This window comes from Equus asinus, chromosome 2 (genome assembly GCF_041296235.1).
Source record: "Equus asinus isolate D_3611 breed Donkey chromosome 2, EquAss-T2T_v2, whole genome shotgun sequence".
Lineage (NCBI taxonomy): Eukaryota > Metazoa > Chordata > Mammalia > Perissodactyla > Equidae > Equus > Equus asinus.
In genome coordinates this window covers 87807265-87828099 of record NC_091791.1, presented here as the reverse complement: position 1 = coordinate 87828099, position 20835 = coordinate 87807265, and the positions used below count along the sequence as shown (strand labels likewise).

Genomic DNA, 20835 nt, shown 5'->3' with positions numbered 1-20835 from the left:
TTATCTTACACTTCGTTTTGAGGTAAAGGAAAACAATACCAGAACCAGGAATGGAGATTATAATAAAAGAAAATCACAAGCCAATCTCTTCATGATTGCAGAGGCAAAACCCCTGCACAAAATATCGGCAAGCTGAATCCAGCTACACATAGAAGGGATAACACGCCACATCTAATTTGGGTTTATTCCGGGAATGCACAGTTGGTTTGACATTAAAAAAATCAATCAACGTAATTTACTATATTAATATATTGAGAAAGAAAAATCATGTGATTGTCTTAAGAGCTGAAAAAGTATTGGATGAAATTCAACATCCATTCATATTCACGATTTTTTTAAATAATAATTAAAATGCTTAGGAAACCAGAGCAAGAAGAAAATATCTTTACTTGATAAAGGGTATGTGAAGGAAAAAGAAGACAGCAAACACAATTGTGAAACGCCGAGAGCTTCCCCCTGAGCTCAGGAATAGGCAAGGATCCGTCACAAAGATGATGTAGTGTACGTTTCCACTTGTATGAAATGCCACAAGAGCAACGGCAGAATGGCCACAATCTATAGAGACAGAAATCTTAGCGGTTGCCTGGGGCTGGGGCTGTCGGGGAAACGGGGAGTGACAGACAATAGGTATGGGGTGATGACAGTATCCTAATGTTCATTGTAATGATGGTTGCACAACTCCTTGAATAAACTCAAAATCATTCAGTTGTCCCCTTCAATGGATGAGTTGTATGGTATAATGGTGAATTATATCTCAATAAAGCTGTTATAAAAAATAGAATAGGGACCAGCCCTGTGGCTGAGTGGTTCAGTTCATGCGTTCCGCTTCAGAGGCCCAGGGTTCACAGGTTCGGATCCTGGGCGTGGACCTACCCACTGCTCATCAAGCCATGCTGTGGCAGCATCCCACACAGAAGAACTAGAATGACTTACAACTCGGATATACAACTATGTACTGGGGCTTTGGGGAGAAAAAGAAAAAAGAGGAAGATGGGCAACAGATGGTTAGCTCAGGGCCAATCTTCCTCACCAAAAAAAAAATATATCTTACAAAACAAGATAGAATAAAGCAAGGATGCCATTATCACCACTTCTGTTCCATCCTGTACTAGAGGTGCTGACCAGCACAGTCAGACAAAAAAAAGAAAGGAAAAATAGATAATCATGTGCATAAAATATCATAAAGAATCTACAACTAAACCTAATTACATGGATGAATCTCACAAACATAATGCTGAGCCAAAGAAGCCACACCTGAAAGATGTGCACTGTACAATTCCATTTATATGTATATACATGTAAAGTTCAGAAAAGTCAAGACTAGACAATAGTGTCTGGAACAGCTAAGCCCTATTACCATAAAAGTCAGCATAGCATCTCATTTAGGGCCAGGAAAAGTGACACGAGTAGAAAGGGACACGGGATTCGGGGCCCCTGGGGCATAGGCAAGTCCAGAGGGTGGTTATGTGAATGCTTAAAATCATTCACTTCCTGGGCTAATTAAGGGGCTCTGCTCTCAGGAAGGACAGGGCCCGACCCTTTCCCAGCACAGACCCCTGCCCCTCGCCTCCCCTCATCCCCACACACGCGATGCTACTCCGATTGCTGGCATCTCCTGAGCGCCCACTGCATGCCAGCACGGGGCGGGGTCCCTACACACAGCATCACCTTCAGTCCTCTGAGCCTGGATGGACCGACGCAGCTCAGCTACGGAGGTGGGGCCCCATCTGTCTGCCTCCAGGCTCCTCCCATCCCGGATCCCACGTGGGGTGGGACGGCGGAGGGGCCCTCTCTCCTCCCCAGGAGGGGATGTGGAGGGGAGCCTAAGATGGGGTCTGACCCCATCCTCTCGCTCTGCTGCTGTTCGCTCAGCTCAGGCCTGACTCCGGGGAGCCACACCAGAGACTGAGTGTCCCTACACGCCTGCCTTGCCCTCCTCCCGCCCCTCTCCGGGAAAGTCAGCCGAGATGCCTCGGCCTTCGCGCTGCCCGACCCAGCACTGGAGAGTGGCTGTGCTCCGGGTGTGAGCGCAGACCGAGGGATGAAAGCTCTCCTCGGGCAGCGGTGATTAGCTCCCACCTCACACCCAGCTCTTTGAATCACAGGTTAGAGGCAGGGGGCTAAGTGCGCCGGGGACAGGGCCTCTGTTGACTGTGGCTGTCCCGCCCCCAGCACGCCGTGGTCCTGTGGCTCGCGCTTCCCCGAACAGACCCGAGTGCCTCCCTCGGCCATTAATAACCTCCTCTGCATTAATGAATTGTGAACACAGGCTGGCCATTAAGACAGCGCAGGAAAATTCTTTGTGTTGCTAAGCCTTTTTCTCCGGACACCCACTATTGTTATGCAAATCCTGCCGGCATGGGGCAGGGCCCTGCTGCTTTTTTCTTTGAGAGTTTCCATGGAACCCCCAATAATGAAAGACCGACTGCATGCCTGGCCAGGACGGGTAATCTCTGACCATCCCAGGATGCAAAGCGCAACACATGCAGCCCCGTGAAGCCCCATGGGGGGGAATGGGTGCTAGAACCAGGAAACCCTCCCAGGGACAGAAGGAGCCCCCATCATTGCCAACATTGTAACAGTGAGGGTTACAAGGAAACGGGGAATGGCAACTGCAGTAAAGTTTAGAGATACGGGAGAAGTTTGGGAGAAGCGGACATTTCGTTGGGTCTTTTAAAAGTGAGTGGAACTGGTCACTTGAAAATGAAAACAGAGCTAGTCTGGTTAATAATGACGGTGTTTGTCGAGCACGTCCCATGTGCCACGCACTGTTCCAAGGGCCTTAGATGCTCTAACTCAGGTGCTCCTCATCCAATCCTATGAATTCAGGCCTATTTCTGATCAAGATCCTCATTTGATAGATGAGGAAGCAGAGGTGGTCTCTCTAATTTACTCAAGACTGGGGGCTAGGGAATGGAAGAACGAGGACTCACACAGGCTGGCCACCCCAGAGCCCTTGCTCGAAGCCACTGCACTAGTCAGCTGCTTGATAATTAAAGGATAGTTAAAGGAGGAAACCCCCACAAGTGCCTGGTTTTCAATTACCTGGCTCCATCCCCAGCAGGCAGTTAGCTTCCTGGCCTGAGGGAGCTAGCTGCTCTTCTCCCTGATGGGGGCAGCCCAATGCCTGTCCCGGGGGCCTGCCCAGTAGAGCCTGGAGGCTAGTCTGCCATGTGTGGACACTGCTTGACCAGCCACCCTGGAGGGGCCATGGCCTCCTGCCTTTCAAGGCTGCCGTGCCCGCCTCCCACCCTCCCCTGGCTCCCTGTTGCCTGAGCAGCCTTGCTGACCATCCAGACACATCCGTGCACATGCCACCCCACGCAGCCAGCACACCCCAGTACTGTGCCTGCTGAATGAGCATCCCCAGAGCTCAGTGCCTGAGATGTAGCCTAGACTCCTGACCCAGTTCCGGAACCCGGCAGCAGGACGCAATCCCCCGGCTCAGGAGGACGCTGCTGTGGCAGACAGCGAAATTCCAGAAGGTCTCTGCCCTCACCCCTGGGCCTGAGGCAGAACAGCCAAGCTGAGCCTTGGGGTATGCGTGGCAGTTCAAAATTGTGCAGACTGTCCAAAGATGGGGGTAATTTCGAGCCCAATCTTGGTTTCCCCAGCCCTCCAGCTGTTTCCAATTCGCTGGCCCCCGCCCTCAACAGGTATCTCCAAGGAATGAAAACTAGTCCCTCTCATTTCCCAAGAAAACCATCACCTGGAGTTTTTTGCTGCTGACTTCTCAGTCTGTGCGCCAAAGCACAGAAAAGCAGCTGAGCGACCTGCTCCCCTTCATATTTTCTGGGCCACTTTTCCCGTGATCTAAAGATGAAAAAGCAGAGTCTAGATCCACTGGGAGCTGCCAGGGCCCAGCCTGTCCACCCGACTCATGCTGGAGGCGGCACTTGGCGTCACCACGCAGCTCCACACGCACCCCGCAAGTCTAGGTGTGGGGACCCCTGGAACACATTCCCTCTACATCCAGCGCCCCTGAGCTACCCTGCCTGCCCTTTTCTTCCCCCCTCCCCCAGGAGTGGATAGCCAGTATTCCAAGAGCGCAACGAAAGCCAAGGAATTTCCAGGCAAGTGAATAGTCATAAAACTACGTTCAAGGACCTAAAGACTTCGAGGACCACTACTCAGCAAAGTGGACCTCGACAAACCTCAAGCTACCCCACAAACACTCCCGAAGGCTCTCTCATGCTTCCCAGGCAAGGACTTCCCAGCTGTCACAACAATGCCTAAAAACCAAAGACCAGGACCCCAACTAGGAGTCCTTCCACTAGTTCGCTGTGTACCTATCACCATGCTCTGCAGACTGTTAGCTCTGGGACCACTCCCTGGGTGCTCCCTGTGCCTCTGGGAGAACTGATCCTGCCCCAGGGCACTGGGAGCCCTGCGTTTTCCTCATATGCTGGCCAGATGCTGGTGTGGCACAGGACAGCCATGGCGTGGATCCCCAGGCCCTGGTCTCAGGGGAACAGCTCCTAGGGTGAGGTCTAGGGTGGGGCCAGAACCTCAGTGGCCTTCCCAGGCCACTTGCTATGAGTCCAGGGCTGTATGATCCCACTAGAACCATACGCTTGGGGAAGGAGACTGGGCGCTCGTTTGACTCAGGAACTGAAATTCGCTTTGATTATTTCTTCCGGGTCATTTGCAAGTTGCCAGAGGCCTGGAGAGGAGGGTTGGAATCCCTGGGCTGGAAGGGGCTGTGGGGCTCAGCTCACGTTGGTCCTGGTCTCTGGTAGTCCTGGGTGACTCTAGACCCCTCTACCGGGGCTCGCACAAGTGGACTCACAGCTGTCCTCGCTTGTGGAGGAGAAGCAGGGTGGGGGTCCAAGGTGCCTAGGGCCCCGCTCATCCAGAGGAATGAAGGAATGCATGGAGTCTGCAGGAAAGGGTGCATTAGGAGCCGGTGGAGAGCAGCCTAGACCTCATGGGGGAGACCTAGCTGGAGAAGCGGTGTACGCAAGCAGGTGACTCCCCTTCCTGAGCCTCAGTTTCGCATTTGTGAAAAAACGGGTGGGCTTAGAAACCCAGATGGGTGCCAGGGGCCGCGTAGCCCTCCTGGCTTGAACAAAGCTCCTCCCATCTAGCTGAGATGGTCCCCTCATTGGCCAGTGGCCCCTGGAAGCAGAGCTCAGGCCAGAGCTCTGAGAGAAGGAGAGTTTGGTGTAGCTACCAGCTCGGCCAGCGTCTGGCTGCCCAGCCACCTCTTGGGGTGCAAGTAAGGTGAGGGAGGCCAGGTCAGAGCTCCTGGCACTGAGCCAGGCCCAGGAAATAGGGCGTGCTCTTCTCTTGGGCCCAGATTGGGCTATGCACTTGATCTCTATGGCTTGGGGAAGCCTGGGAGAGGAAGATGTGGGCTGCAAGAGTGAGAAAGACATCCTGGCCCCAACTACTTAACAAATGTTCTGCAAAACAATTGAGGGTTGACCCCGGGGTGTTTAGAACCTGACTTGCAGGTACACACTTACGCCTAAATCCTGAAGCAGAGGCCGGTTCCCCATGCACATCTCCGGGGACGCCCAGCTCACCCAGACTGGAGCGAGGCTATGCTGCCCAGCCGACCCAAAGGCAGCCCAGAGACTGCCAACTCAGAATACCTCACAACACAAAGTTCCCCAACCAATACCAGCCTTTATCTCAGAGCCATCCCAGCTCCACATACCAGCTGCGCAACTCCGGAAGCCTTCCTTGTATAATATTTACTGCGTTATCACAACTGTTAAAGAGGCTATAACGTGAGACCACCTGGCAGCGCACAGGAGTTTTCAATAACTGCTCATTTCCTTTCCTTTCAACATGACTTAGCAGACCAGAGACTAAAGCAAGCTGCTCAGAGAGGCCAGTAGGTATGTGCCTTGGTGGGTGATGGGGTCAGGATGAGGAAGGGAACTTTGCTGGGGTGAAGGCCCGAGGAGGAGCTGAGTGTGCAGGGAGAAGAATGTGGAAAGCAGAGATGGGAGGGGGCAGAGGAAAAGCTCCCCTCACAAAACGGCAGGGCACAGGCTGGTCTGACCAAGGATGTGCCGATTTGGCCCAAACACTTGAAGGCAACCCTTGAAAATGGGAATATTTCAAATAAAAATCTGGAGTTCCAGCTGGTCCTGAAAATTCAACATTCTGGCAGTGCTGCATCCACATTCCCACGTGGACACGATCAGCTGGCCTGAGCAATAGCTGACCTTTGATGGCAAGTGCTCCTCAGTCCCCCCTCCCAACTCTGCCCAGCCCGGATGTGAGGGTGTCCCCTAGCATGCTCCTTGCATAAATGTTTCTGACAGTAGAGAAATGTGCCTTTTCCCAGCACCTTTCAAAAGTGGGAAAATGATGGGGGCTGGCCCCATGGAGTAGTGGTTAAGTTGGGCGCACTCCACTTCAGCAGCCCAGGTTCAAGGGTTCAGACCCCTGGTGTGGACCTACACCACTCATCAGCCACGTGATGGCAGCATCCCACATACAAAATACAGGAAGACTGACACAGATGTTAGCTCAGGGCTAATCTTCCTCAGCAAAAAAAAAAAAGTGGGAAAATGACAAATAGACCAAGAAGGCTACATGTCTCAACAAAAGTGAGCAAGAGCTCCTCTGTATTTGGGGAAGCAAAGACAATGCCTGCACATGCTCATTTCTCTCCTCGTCTGCCAGGCTCTGGAAACATCTGAGCGTGTCCCCTGCTCCAGCATGCCTCATCCCCAACTGTAGTCAGGAAGGATTTCTCATGGGGATGCACAGGCTTCCCAAGCAGTGCCACCACGATGCACAAAGATGGACCCTAGTTTGGTAAGCATGCTGTGATTTCTGTCACCTCTGCAGGCTCCTGCACGCCCTAAGCTCCTCCATCACCATGGCAAGAGCAGCATCAAATGGAAATCTGTTTCCAGCAGGCACAGCGCAGGCCCCAGGGGCCAGAGCCCAGCTAGAAAAGCTTAGGGAAGGGCCCGAGAGGGGAGTGGTGAGGGACGAAGAGGAGAGTGACAGATTTACTGCCCTTGGTCTCCCAGCCCCAGATGCTGTCCCACTCTCCCTGCCTGGCAGTCTGGCTGTCTTGCCCCTCCTTCAGCCACCGCAGGCCTCACCAGGGCCTCAGTTTGGCTAGCCAGAGACCCCCAAGTGGTTCCAAGGCAGAGAGACACGAGAATGGCCTCCTTTTCATGAGGCTGGAGCAGAGCAAGCAAAGAAGGTTTATACAAGAGATGGCTATGCTCAGGAACTGAGCTGGCCCTCACCAAGGCAGAGAGGATTCAAAGGATGGACACGGGATCACTCCTCTGCAAGGACCAGATCCCTGAGTGATCCCCGAGTCCCACTGGCAGTCTCCTTCGGGAAGCCCCTTCTAATTGGCCGACCCCACCTCCGTAGGGCCCTGTCAGCCTCCTGTGTCCTGTGAATATTCCCAAGGCCTCTCTGAGGGGATACGCACAACCTGGAGCACAGGCCCCTGGAGCTGAAGGAAACACTAGGAGTCCAGAGCCGGACAGAGCTGAGCCCGTCCAATCATGCCAGCCTGCTGAGCACCGGGATTTGCCCAGCCACCTGGACCACTCAGAAGAGGCTCTGGGCCTCGGAGCTCCAGCTCCTACTGTGGAAAGTGCAAACCCAGGAGCGTGGCATTCAGGGCCTTCAAGCTCGCGCACCTCCACCTTATCTCTGGGCACTCTCCCATGGGCCCCCAACACATTGGCCATTCTCCGGACAAGCCTGGTTCCCCTCCCCCTCCTGGCACTCTCACAAGTGCTGTTCCCTGTGCCTAGAATGCCTTTCTCTCCCCTCAGACTCCCCAGGGAGGCTCCACCATGCCCTCATTCAGCCTCCAGAAACCACATTTGCCATGCAGATTGCCACTCTGTGTGTGCGTGCGCGCGCGCGTGTGTGTGTGTGTGTGTGTGTGTGTGACCCACTTGCTGGAGGGGGACCCCCTCAAGGGCAGGAGACTCCAGACCCTAATACAGACAAGCAATGGACACCCAAGGGGAGTTTCCTCCCACTGTCTGTTATCAGGAAAAAGCCTACAAGCTGGCACCTGCAGCCCCAGCTCCCAGACCCCTGCCACAGACGAGTCCCAAGGGGGATGCTAGCACTGGCTCCCCGGGACCCACTCTGGGGTCCAACCTGATCCTGGCCAGCACAGCCACCTGACCCCATCACAGGAGGAGCAGGTTTGGGCCAGGAATCGAGAGACAGTGGATGGGCCCCTTAATCCAGCAGGGACACCCAGGAAATCTGGAAGGCGCAGCCCCACAGGCGTTCCTCTCTCCGCCTGACAAAACATCACTAATGGTTTCCATCCTTCAGCCAACGACAGCCACTGAGAAGAGAGCAAATCCTGGACAACCACAAATCCTAACAGTTGAGACTTCTGACGTCAGGAGCTCCCGGGGGAGACAGGTGGGTAGCTGCACATAGGGAGAGTGTCCTCAAAAGGTGGAGGATTGCCACTCAGGGGCCTCGCCCATGAGCTGCAGGTGAGCACCAAAAACTGCATCCACTGAGGGAGCAATCTGTGAGCAGGGAGTGGACACTCTGGAAACAACCAGCCCTCGGACAAGCCCGTCAGGTACAGTGATATTTACAAGATTCACGTACATTCTCGAGCCATGCAGAAATCAAACCAGACAGGACTGTGTGGAAACGGATGCTGTTAGTGATGCTGGCGGTGATTGACAGAAGGAATAAAGGAGCTGCACCTGCCCACTGTGCAAGAAGGACCCTAACCCAGAAAGCAGGACAGTCAGACAATCCCAGATCCCGGCGGAGATGTCACCAGGCCAGCAAAGCCCCGGCCCCGCCCCACCAGAGCCAAAACTCACCTTTCAGGGAGGCGACATGTGACAGGGCCTGGGCGTATGTGGCCGTATTCAGGAGGGTCCCCGGCAAGCAGGAGGGAAAGAAAGGTCCTGTGGGACCCACAGTTCGCCCCAGGCTGGCAGAGAAGGAAAATCACATGAGTTCCTAACCCTGTGTGCCCATCGGCCCTTCAGACCCAGGGGTCCAACCAGCCTCACCTCTGCTGGGCCTCCAGGGCCTCCTTCTTGCTCCGGGCCTGGTCCCCGGGGGGCGGGGAATTGATGTTTCTCACGGGCGGTGGCGTCACCTCTGCCATGGGCTCCTTGGCTCCTGGCTCCTGCTCAGAGGCTCCTCTCTCTGTTTTCCTCCATTTGGCCCTTCGGTTCTGGAACCAAACCTGAGTCCCCGATGGAAACACACACGCAACGGAGGCAGATGATCAGGCATCAGGAGGGAACCGGAACCCAAACCCAAAGACCTGGACCCTGGGCATCTTGCAGCCAAGTGTGCAAGGCACAGCCCCCCTTTTTAAGAGATCTATCAAAGCAGAGCTCTCTGAACTCCAGCTTCAGACCCACAACGGGCCAGAAGATCAGTGTAGAAGGCGTGGTGGGCATTTTTTAATGAGTGTGAAACCATAGAAAGTATCCAAATGCATTGCCCATAATAAGGGCAAAGTGTTATCTTGTGGAAAATCTCAGTGTAGGCGAGGACACTGATATGATGTGAAATGTATCTCCTCCCCGGGGCAGGGGAGGTGTCATAGTTAAAGAGGATCGTACACTGCTCTGGGCTTTCCTCTTCAAAAATACTCATTCACTGTGCCGGCAGATTTGGCCTGAGCAGCTGAGCCTGTCTGGCCTGGTACCTATCATTTAACCTGGAAATCATCTCTTACACATTGTGCCAAGCTCATAACCAGCAGCCCAGGGCACCCGTTAGAAACACTGACTCCAGAGTCAACCCTGGTTGGAATTCTGGCCCCCCGTGAATCTGGTTTAGAATCCACTGCAACCTTTCTATGAAGCAGGCAGTCCCACTATCCCCATTTTACAGATGAGAAAACTAAGCCCAGAGAGGTTAATTAACTTGCCCAAGGTCATTCATATGGTTAGTGGCAGATCCACAGTTTGAAGTCCAGTGGCTTGGCTGAGGACCAGCATCCAAACTGGGTGGGGGCAATAACAGAGGCCACTCCCAGGCATCCTTAGGGAGATTAACTCAGAGATGCATGAAAACATGGAGCGCAGTGCCTGGCACGGAGCAACCACTCACTCGGTAAGCATTAGCTAGTTTTAGGAGGAGGCTTATGATCCCCCTGCTCTGAGTGCCTTCTTAGAGGCTGTTGTGGGACTCTTTATGCCTTGGGAACCAAAACTGCATCTGCAGAAGGACAGCCTCACGGGAGCCAGGCACCTCGGGCCCAAGGTGCTCCCAGAGGTCAGTGAAATCCTGCTGCTCTTTACTCCATCCAGCAAGACCTCCTCTCTCCCCCCTGGGAGATAATTCCTGGCTGAAAAAAAGGCTTGGCTGGACCTCTATCCTACTCACCTAGCATCCTCTCCTCCTCCTGCCGGCACACTGGCCCAGGAGAGAACCCGGATCCTGAGGCTGAGCCCTCTGCCACCCCACCCCACCTCTGAATTTTCATTCTCCTTTCACTGGGTTTCTTTCTTTCTTTTTTAATCTAGTTGGCTTTTAATTGCACATATCAGCAACCATTGAATAATGATTTTATCTGTATTCTAAATTTAGGGCAGTTAAATGCAAAGCAAAATGCAGACACTTTCTTGCGTCTTAATTGAATGAAGGTCACAGCTATAACAACATTTAATTGAGCTATTTTTCATTATCATATTTTAATGACTTTGCACTGACAGTTCGCCTGCTTCTGAGGAAAGAGCATGATGGAGTCGTTTATTTCCCTATTTAGTTACTGTTTGACAACATCAGCTTCGATTAAGACCCTGCTTTATAGAACATTAATCATATTTGAATGAGCAAGGGGTAGAGATGTAAACACAGCTCCCTTCCCGCCACCGGCGCCCAGCCGGGTCCCCGCACGGAGGCTCGGCTCGCTAAACCACGCTCCACGCCATTGTCTGTTTGCATAATAGCCGACAACAGCCCGAACAACAATTCCCAGCTTTAATTGTGGCCACTCCTATCTCACCCTTGCACCTTTCAGGAAGAAGTTATGATCTTCCCCTTCTGAATGCTCAATAATTGTGTCATTTATCTCAATTTGCAGTTCAGTCTTTAGGCAGCTCTTGGCAAGCCGGCATTAAAAAAAGAGAAAGGATAGACGGCATCCTGGCCAAAGGAGATTTTCATTTCCAAATAATAATCAGTTTAATTTGCCCGCGTATGACCAATGATTCATGTTCAGATTTAATAATCAGGATCACATAATCTGATTATAGGGGAAATAATTTGTTTACAACCCCCAATTTACTGCTCAGAATTCCATTATCTCTCTTCAGCCATTGGTTTTTAAGAGATACTAACATGACCCAGGGGAACCGAAAGCAAACTATTATATTTCCTACAATTAGATCTTTGCATAGTCTTAACCCCAAGCCCCTACATAAAAAAAGAACAGAAACAGCATGGAGGAAACCCCATAAATAAAATGAATATATAATTGTGCTCAGAGAAGAGCTCGCCTGGAGAGGTGGCGTTGCAAATCTGTTCCTCTCGCACTCGGGCACATCTGCTGGGCTCGACGGGTTTGTGCACTTAAACGTAATCACCGCGTAGCTTCTAGAAAGAAATCCTGCTTAGAGATGGTCACCGTGGGCCCCGCTCGCCTTTGAGGCAGCCCTCTCGCTGCTGCCATTTAAAGATTTTTAAATTGCCCATGTTCTTCGGATCCTCTTCACTAAAAGAGTGCGCGTGCCGGAGAAAAGTTGGACATGATGCAATTTCTGGAAAGCGGATCCTTATCCTGTTCCCATCTGAAAACACAGTTCTCTACAATTGACCGGCCTTACCCCAGAGCGGTCGGAGCAGCTTTGAGAATAGCATCTCAGCTCTTTTTTTTTTTTTTCCAAAGCAAGGAAATGGATGTGCATTGATGTAATTTAGTACCTTAGAGACGCGGACAAATTAGTGTAGAACATTATCACTAGTTAATTATGAATGACCGATTAATCAACCTAATCTAATATTCCACATTATGTTGATGTTATTAAAGTGCATCATGAAAATGACAGATAGTCTTCATTTGCTTTCTTTGGCCAAATGTGCACTCTGCAGTCATGATGTCAAAAAAAAAAAAAAGTTTGCCAGTTTTAATATCAGAGAGTTAAATAATTAAAAAGAAGGTTTACCTGCACTCGGGCTTCTGTGAGGTTTATTTTCATGGCTAGCTCTTCTCTGGTGAAGACGTCAGGGTAGTGCGTTTGAGCAAAAACGGCCTCGAGAGCTTCCAGCTGGTAAAAGGAAGAAATATTTACTGGGGAGTGGCTGTGGCTTGAGGAGAGGAAGCAGATACATATTTCAAATTTGCTATAAGTGGTGAGGAAATAGTTTCACGGATCAAATAGAGGAAGATGAGAAAGAAAAGAGCTCTTTGCAAACATCCCGCAGAATTAAAATTTCAACCACGGATGACTTAGGAGCGAAAACTTGCTAACAACCTCAGTGCTCTCTCCAGAAGTAGAAATAAGAAGAGAGGCGCAAAGATTTTTAGGCATTTGCATTTCAATATATTCATAGGAATCAAAATCTAAGGAGGCCTTGTGAATTAGAGCAATCTTCACAGCTCTTGCCACAGGGCATGGGAAAATGAGACACCTTGCAGATGCCCTGGCTATGTCAGTCCCACCGAAACCGCGTGAGGGTATTTGGGTCACTTCCTGAACACTCCAGTCTGCCCCAAGAATAGGATAGACCTAAGAGAGGGAGCCTGGGCCAGGAAACACTATATTGGGGTTCCAGTTATAGCCCTTCAATTTGTGGGTGACAATACCTTCTACGAATCAGTCAACTTCTTGGGCCCCAGTCTACCCATCTATCTTTTGGGCATAACAATGTCCTAGCTGCCTTCCTCAAAGGGTTATTTCGACGTTCAAATGATATCTCTGATGGGGCACATTCCTCAAACTATCAGCCTAAGGCAAATGGGAGCTACTGGCTAGCCTCTTCACTCACTATCTGGGATCATAAGGTCAGGGTCATCTGCCCTCTCGCCCCAGTCCTTGACACGTAAATTGTTCAAGCAAGCGGAAAGATCTGGTTAACACACTCAGTTGACATCTTTGAAAAGACAAAGAAGAGCCGCTGAAACTCTGATTTTTTTGGGTTTTTTTGGACGCAGGAAGTAGCTGAGTCTCAGAAGGCTCATTACCTGCTGAAGAGTGAAGGTCGTCCGGTTCCGGCGCTGTTTTCTGCGCAGAAACCCATCGTCGAAATCTCCCGTAGAGTGGTTGCCAAAGGGTGCCGTGCCTACTGGAAGCACACTGGGTCAGCCTGAGCCAGAGGTCCCCTGTCCTCACCTCAACTCCCAGCCACACACGCGCGTTCAGAGGCACGGACCTGTCCCCTCCAGACAAAGCCCTGTCTGTCCCAAAGCATCTTTCTCCCTTCTTCTTATGAAGACCCCCTCTCTTCCTCTCTCTTGTGCCCTCTCTCTCCCAATAACCTTTGATTGTAGGCCCAGCTATGCCCGCTGCTTCTGAAATTCGGGACTCTAGCCAGGAAGAGTCACTGGCTGAGGTGGTGCCCTCACCTGCCCTCTGGCTCCCAGCTGCACCTCTGTCCCTCTACCTCAGCTCCTTTAATAGGAGCCTCTATGTCTCCCTTTTGCTCACCTGTTAGTTTCCTTTCCCCTGTTTCTATAAACAAGGATAAAGGCTGGGGATGGGGGAGGAAAGAAACCACCAAGAGCTTTCACAGCACTTTTCTCCTAGAACTTCAGGACACAAGGAGGTAAGAAGTTTATAAATGAATATTAATTACCGTTGGTCACAGCTCATCAGCACCATAGTGGATCTGTTATATGGACGTCAATTAACAGGAGAGCTGCACCAACAGCAGCTGGCCTGAATTCCAAGCAGACAGACAGGGCCACTCTCAAAGGGCACCCCACCCTGCAGCCAGGCTCATAAAGGACCCACAGTTCCCGTGTCCCTAAGAAGAGAGGCGTCCTTTCCACTGTCCTCCCCAGCAGCCTCCATAGCTCGTATAAAGCCAGAACAGAGTTTGGCCCCAAACGGGCCTTCAGCTTATTTTCCAAATGCGCGCCATTTACTTGACGGTCCACAGTGACTTCTTAGCAAAACAAATGAGCAAGTTCCCATTAGCCGGTGATTGCTGTACCTGCCATGGGCTCTGGCCTCAGAATCTCTGGCGTTCGGCATTAGGAGCTGACAAACCACGCCACCCAAACAACGTCCCTCAGAAGGACCTCGATCCCAAAGAAGCAACGTCCTTTGGGCGTTTAAAAACTCCATCTACTAAAGAGAGTCCCTCCTACTTAGGATTCAATTCTCCAGGCCCACATCCTTGGCTTCAGTGCGCCCACCGTCTCCTGGAGCCCACTCCCTCTAGCTTCCTGTCCAGATATGTTCTTCCTCAAAACCCTAGTTACAGGCATTTCTCTCCAGCTCATCAGAAACCTCAAAGGGACGGCCTCAAATCAGTCTTACTTCCGTTATTTTTGGGGAAACCAAATTGTCTCCTTTTGAAACAAAACACTTGACTGGTGAGGACGAAACACAAACTCTGAAGTGCTGTCATCACACTCAGCCTCACTCTTCTAACTTACAGCTGCTGGTCCCAACCTGTTTCACAACGTGTGCACAGTATGCCTTTCAGTGAGACAGTGTGGGTCAAACCGAACCCTAAAAAAGACTGATGGCTCAACAAATTAACAAGAACAACTAGAAAAGAGGAAAATATAAAGAGAGACTTTTTACTTAAAAATAAGTAGAATGGTCGATAATGTTACGGAAATGCTAAGCCTTGCTGATAATTAAACAAAACAGAACGATGAACCAGTATTTTCACCATTTTGGCAAAAAAAAATAAGGTGCATAATGATACCCAATACAGATAAGAGGGTAATAAAATGTGCAGGCTCATTAATCGTTTGTAGGTTAATTAGTTTGTGGGTTAACCAACTGAGCATCGATTGATGCAGCCTTATTCGGGGTAATTTGACAATATCCTTCAACAATTTAAGCACACGCACAGGTATTTAATTTATGAAGATACTTATAAAGTGTGCCAAAATAGAAACAGAAAAATGTTCCTGGAAACACGGTAATAGAAAAAAACTGGAAATAACCAAAGTTCCCATCAGCAGGCACTTTCTGTACAACATATAAGGGAATACTACACAGCTGTGGAAAATAAATCGGTAGCCCTATAGACATTGGCATGGAAAACTCCCCAAAATAGATATTATGAAGCAAAAAAGAGCAAAGCATCAAATGGTGTGGCAGTGCCGTCTCAGCATAAATAAGGCATAACATGCAGAGAGAAAAATACGTAATTGAGGGTGAGAGCATGTTTTTCTTGAAGGAATCACTAGAAACCAACAATAGGGAGGATTTTCAGAAAAAGAGGTGGACAAAGAGGATTTCACTTTTCAGCCTATAGGTTTCTGTTCTGTTTGAATTTCCTAAGCAGGTGTGTGTTGTACCTTTCACTCTCATATCAGTAAAATTATCTGAGAAGAGAGATGATGTGCCAAGCTCTGCTTTCTCCTTTACGCCTCTCTAGATCAACAAAAAATAAAAATCAAAAAGCTGATCAGTGGGGCTGGCCCGGTGGTGCAGCCGTTAAGTGTGCACATTCCGCTTCGTCGGCCCAGGGTTTGCTGGTTCAGATCCCGGGTGTGGACATGGCACCGCTTGTCAAGCCATGCTGTGGCAGGCGTCCCACGTATAAAGTAGAGGAAGATGGGCACGGGTGTTAGCTCAGGGCCAGTCTTCCTCAACAAAAAGAGGAGGATTGACAGCAGATGTTAGCTCAGGGCTAATCTTCCTCAAAAAAAAAAAAAAGCCAATTGGCTATAAGGAGACATCCTATTCCAAAGGTCTGTTCTCAGCCTTTCCGTCTGCAACAGATCACCTCCTCCCCAGCAACACTAAATGGAAATAAAACACCCCTTTCTGCAAAACGGGCTTAGGAACGAGCTGCAAAGGGATAAACGTTCTCAGGGACCCATCTCCCTTTCTTCTGGTCACAGCAGGCAGAAGCAGCGCTGAGACGTGCCTGGGGTGTGGGAAGGAAAGGAGAGCCGCCGACCGACCGAGCTGAGCTGAGAGCAGCGAGCAGCTCAGTGCTCTGGGGCCAGGAGGGGCTGGGCCAGGACTCTCCCCAGGTGACTTCTGCAACCCACCCTGCAGACAGGACTCTCCCCTGAGGTCACTCAGGCAGCCTACCACCTGCTAAATCCCCAAACCTTGGCTTTCCCCACTTTGACAGGATGGGTGGGCCACTAGAAGTCAGTCAGTGCAAACCCCAGGTGCAGAAGTACAGAGAAGGCGTGTCTGGCACACATGGGGAGGGTCGTCCTCCAGTCCCGGGCTACAGTGTCAGGGGAGGCACCTGACCTCTTTCCAGAAAGCCCATCAACACAGATCCTGGGAGATAAAGGAGGTGAAATGCAGGCAAATGTGTGGTCTTCCCCTCTTAGGAACGCTGGCTGAGCTGGTGGGGCTCAGATGCTGGTGCTCATCAGCCCCCTTCAGAAAATCCTACTGAACTCTTAAAACCTTCCGTGGGGGGGTGGGGGGGAACCTGGTGATGTTAGTGCTTAAGTTCTCCCCCTCCACTTAGGCTGCTGGGGTTCACAGGTTCAGATCCCCAGGGCAGACCGACACACCGCTCATCAAGCTGTGCTGTGGCGGCATCACACATACAAAACAGAGGACGACTGCCACAGACCTTAGCTCAGGAACAATCTTCCTCAAGCAAAAAGAGGACGATTGGCAATGGATGTTGGGGCGAATCTTCCTCATCAAAAAAAAAAAAAAAGATTCCATGGGAAAAACAAAAACAAACTTTTTGAAATCCCTGTGTGCACTGGCCAGCTGAGGTTCAGCTACTGCTCAGAGAAAATGGGACAAGGTGGAAGAGCATCCTCTGATGTCTCAAGTCCTTCAGTGTCTCACCACCTTCTGCCCCTCTCCATGTATCCCTCAATTTCTTGGCCTCCAAAACTCTCCCGCCCAACAAATCAATCAAAGCAGTGGGCTGCCAAGTGAAGTCGTATCCTTCTCAGTTATAAAGTCCACATCCTATGGTTGAGATGACTGCGCCCAGGATGGCGCTGTTAAAAGGCCAGAGGTTGTGCCTCTGCATTTGCCTGATGCATATAATCCCCCCATGGCCAGAGGGCCCACCCCTGGGGATCCCCCAGGCCCTGAGTGGGGCCACCAGAGATCCAAGCTGTCACCTCCTCACCAACCTCCCCCCACCTAACAATCCAGAGCCGAGGCTGCACCAGGGATTGGGAGGCAAAATTTCTTCCAAGGCCTGGAGACCCTAAAAGACCCAAACCCTGGCCCTGGGGCTGCCCCTGGGAGTGGAGAGTAGTTGACATCTGGGGTCAGGAAAGCGAGCGAGTCACAGAGAAGGAGCCATGCCGGGGCAGTCGGCGCCGTGGTGGGCAGGGCCATCTAGCTGCGGAGGGCCGGGGGTCCGGGAGCAGACGTGAAGGGCCCGGAGCAGTATTGCCCTGCGCTGGTAGAGAGAACAAGCTGGTAACGGGTCGTTCATGGCTCATGGTCGGGCCAATGCGGGGCCGACTCCCTAGTCCACCTTGGCTTTTCGGGATGTTTGCAAAACACCGTGAAAGATTGATGCGGCCCCCTGGGCAGGGGAGCCCCGATTAGAGGCGTGACACCAGCATCTGTGCTGGGAGGACCCGAGCGGTCCCTGCGGCGCGCACAGCCCTGGGCCGCAGGCCCAAGCGGGGAGGGAGGTGGGAGGCAGGTGGCTACGGGGCGGGAGGCTGGAGCGGGATGGGGGGGAGGGGCCAGGGACGCCCCTACCCACGCCCGGCGGCTGAGCCCCTCACGGAGCGGGAACCCCACCACCTCAGCCCCGCTGCCGCGCGGGCCCTTTCTGGCCGGCGCCAGCCTTTCGGAGCGGCCCCGGGCGCGCAGCGCTTACTCACCCTCTAGCTGTGGAGGACAGTGGAAATAAAACATCGCCGACGGCCGGATCCGCTGGACAGCCCGTACTCGGGAGGGTGATCGCGGGATCGACGAGGCGCTTGTAGCTCCGGCCTGGCTGCCAAGCAAACTGACAGAGTCTGAATTTCCCTCTGCCTCCGCCCCGGCCCAGCCCTGGAGCGCACCGGGCGCTGCCTTCCTGGAAAACCTCCTCCCAACGCGCTCAGTCCACTGTGGGGACTGGAGGTGGGGGTGGCAGCGCCGTAGCAATCCAGGCCCCCCGCGGGACGGCCTTTCGGATCGGTTCCACCTCCCTCACCCCCTCCTCGGCCCCAATACCAAACGCGCGCAGCCTGGTTCCTGGCTCTCAGGGGTCCCCGCCGTCAGCCCCGCACTCAGGCCACCGCAGCCGGGTCGGGCGAGCACCCCAGGCCATCTGCGCGAGCGGCAGCCCCCGCCAGGAAGGCAGCCGACCCCAAGGCCGGGCGCGCGGGGCCCGGTGAGCGGGTCGGGAGGCGCGCGTACCTCGGCGAGCGGCTGGCGAGGAAGGCCAGAGCGTGACCGCCTCCAGTCCGCTCGCCGGCTCGGCTGGAGGCAGGCGGGGCTCCGCGCGGCTGGCGCCCGCAGGACCAGAAAAGTGACTCGGGAAGTGGCCAGATGTCTTGCTGTCTGTCTACAGCGCGCGCCGCCGCTCAGCACTCGCCTTTATAATCTCACGCATAATTGGCCTTAATCTGATTATTTCCAGCGCTGTCTACAGCGAGTAACTTGGATAGGTCTATTGGGCCTTACAAATGGCCCACGTGGTGTAAAAAAAAAAAAAAAAAAAACCGTCATTTCTCAGCAAACATCAGGAATGTTTTTCCTCTTTTCTTTTCAAAGAGCATAGAAACAACCACCCCGCAAATGCATTATTTTCTGAACACTCCACCCCACCCCCTCCCGCAGTCCCCTCTGACTCAAACCTTTCTCCGAGAGCTTGGATTTGGGCTGGCCCTTGTCGGAGGCCTGGCGACTCCCGGGCTGCAAATTGACAAAGCGCTGCTAATTGTCGCCGCCCGGATGGGTTTTGGGGGAACTCTTTGCACACGGCTTCCCTTTCCAAGAGACTGTACAAAAGGAAAGTTTGATTTTGTTCTCAGCAAGGGGTCCCTGAATTTATGTTCGCTTCTCCATGCAAATGATATGCGGTGGGACCCTTCGCAATTACTTTTAAAATGCATCGGAGGCAGACACTCAGCGGAGAGAGCGCGCCCTTCCCTCTGCCTGGGTGAAAATTAAACTCTAAAGTACCAGGCTGAAATTTTCAAGTCAGGGGCGCGGGATTGGATCAAATCACATAAACTGCAAAAAAAGCAAGTCTAATGGCGCATAATTGGTTCTGTAATAGCATTACACCAGGATAATAGCCCGTTACGGCCCCCTGCACTATTAAGTGCTTCCCTGGCGGAAAGCCTTTATGATATTAAAGGGGGAATATAATGATATTTTGGTTATTAAATGCGTGTAATTAATTTATGCACCACTGAAAATAAAGTTGGTATTATGACCCACTCAAGATGCATCAGAAGATGCAAGTCAGACAACTGTTGATAAGTTCTAGTGTCTGTGTTCCGTCTAGACTGTTGATTTTATTTTGGGACGATGGCTTCTTGGACAGACTGCATAAATTGAATATTTTATAAACATTCTAATGCTGCGTTCGGGAGCCTTGACGAGGAGGCGGGTCGGGTCCCTGCATCGCCCGAGATTCAGCCTTGATCTTAAAGATACAGCGCGTTGCAAACAAAAGGCCTGGCGGGCCCACACGTGGACCCCCTCCCCGGGCGAGGCGCGCTGAGCTGGAGGGCAGAGTGCCGGGGCCCTGGCCGGCCCGTGGACACCGTCCGAAAACCGCCGGGAGGAAGACGCGGCACCACTCTGGCGGAGGCAAGTCGGGGCCCGGAGCGCTTCAGCGGCCCTTCCTGGGCTCAGCCGGCCCCGGAGCGGGCAGTCAGCCCTGCCACGCGGAGGAAACCGCTGGAAACTCCGGCTCGGTTCAGAGCAGAGAGAACCCGCGGCGCCAGCTCTGCCAGGGCCACCGATTCCAAGAGTCCGGGCGGTCGGCCCGGGGTAGCACGCCTGCAGGTCTGGGAGGCGGGTGCGGTAGCAGGCGGGGCCGGCGGGGCGGCTGAGAGAGCTGTTTGCACTTCATGCAGAGAAGGTTGGAGCCCCTGGAGCCGACGCCCTTTCAGCCCAGGCCAAAAGGCTCGTCGCACTCTCTCTGTCTCTCTCCCTGTCTCACTCAGAGGGTTCCTGCTCTCTGGAGCCCTTTTTAAGAGCCCGAGGCGTCCCTTGCGCGCCTGGGTCCGCCAAAATTCCCCTCAGGCTCCCTCCTGCCCTAGGCGGCAGCTTCTCTCCTGCGCACCCCGCGCGCTGCGGGAGCCGGCTGCCTGTGAAGCGAGGTGAAGAAAGAATCCGGGCCGGCTCCGCCAGGATGCTCCAGGCGCGCTTGGGTATCTGCGGGAACCCTCGGCACCAGGCGCCCGGCGCCGCTTTGGCCCCAGAAACCAACTAGGTCCAAGCCCCAGTCTCAGCTCCCCATCTCTGACATCCGCCGAAGCAGATTCCTACCAAGGCCCAGAGACGTCCCGGGGGCTGGACACGCTCGTCCTGGGTCGGCGGGCCTCGCGCTCCCCGCGCCGCCGGGCCTGTCAGGACCCTGAACAGCGGCACCGGCTCCTCAGTCGCTGCGGAGGGATAAGGGGCGGGTCCCTAGAACCCCTTTGGGGCCCCGCGCTGCCGGGGCGGGACCCTCCCGGCCAGATCCCGGGCTTTGGGGGACCGACGCCAATCTTCTTCTGGTCCAAACCTGCGAAAGTTACTTGGGACGCGCCCTCAGCTCTCGCGGCAGGGACCGAACTCTCGACTCGGCCATCCCACG

At 52.9% G+C, this 20835-nt stretch overlaps 1 protein-coding gene across 1 annotated transcript in view; it reads right to left on the bottom strand.

Moving 5' to 3' along the window:
- The window catches only part of DRGX (dorsal root ganglia homeobox), a 33266-nt gene extending 14614 nt beyond the window's left edge, over window positions 1–18652 (bottom strand). Inside the window, exons 1-5 of the mRNA XM_014841571.3 lie at window positions 17915–18652; window positions 13133–13230; window positions 12114–12215; window positions 9000–9178; window positions 8805–8917 (exon numbers count right to left, since the gene is read on the bottom strand). Of these exons, the coding sequence (XP_014697057.2) occupies window positions 8805–8917; window positions 9000–9178; window positions 12114–12215; window positions 13133–13230; window positions 17915–17948 (526 nt within the window). The 5' untranslated portion in view covers window positions 17949–18652. The remainder of the gene's footprint in view (window positions 1–8804; window positions 8918–8999; window positions 9179–12113; window positions 12216–13132; window positions 13231–17914) is intronic.
- Window positions 18653–20835: the final 2183 nt, after the last annotated feature.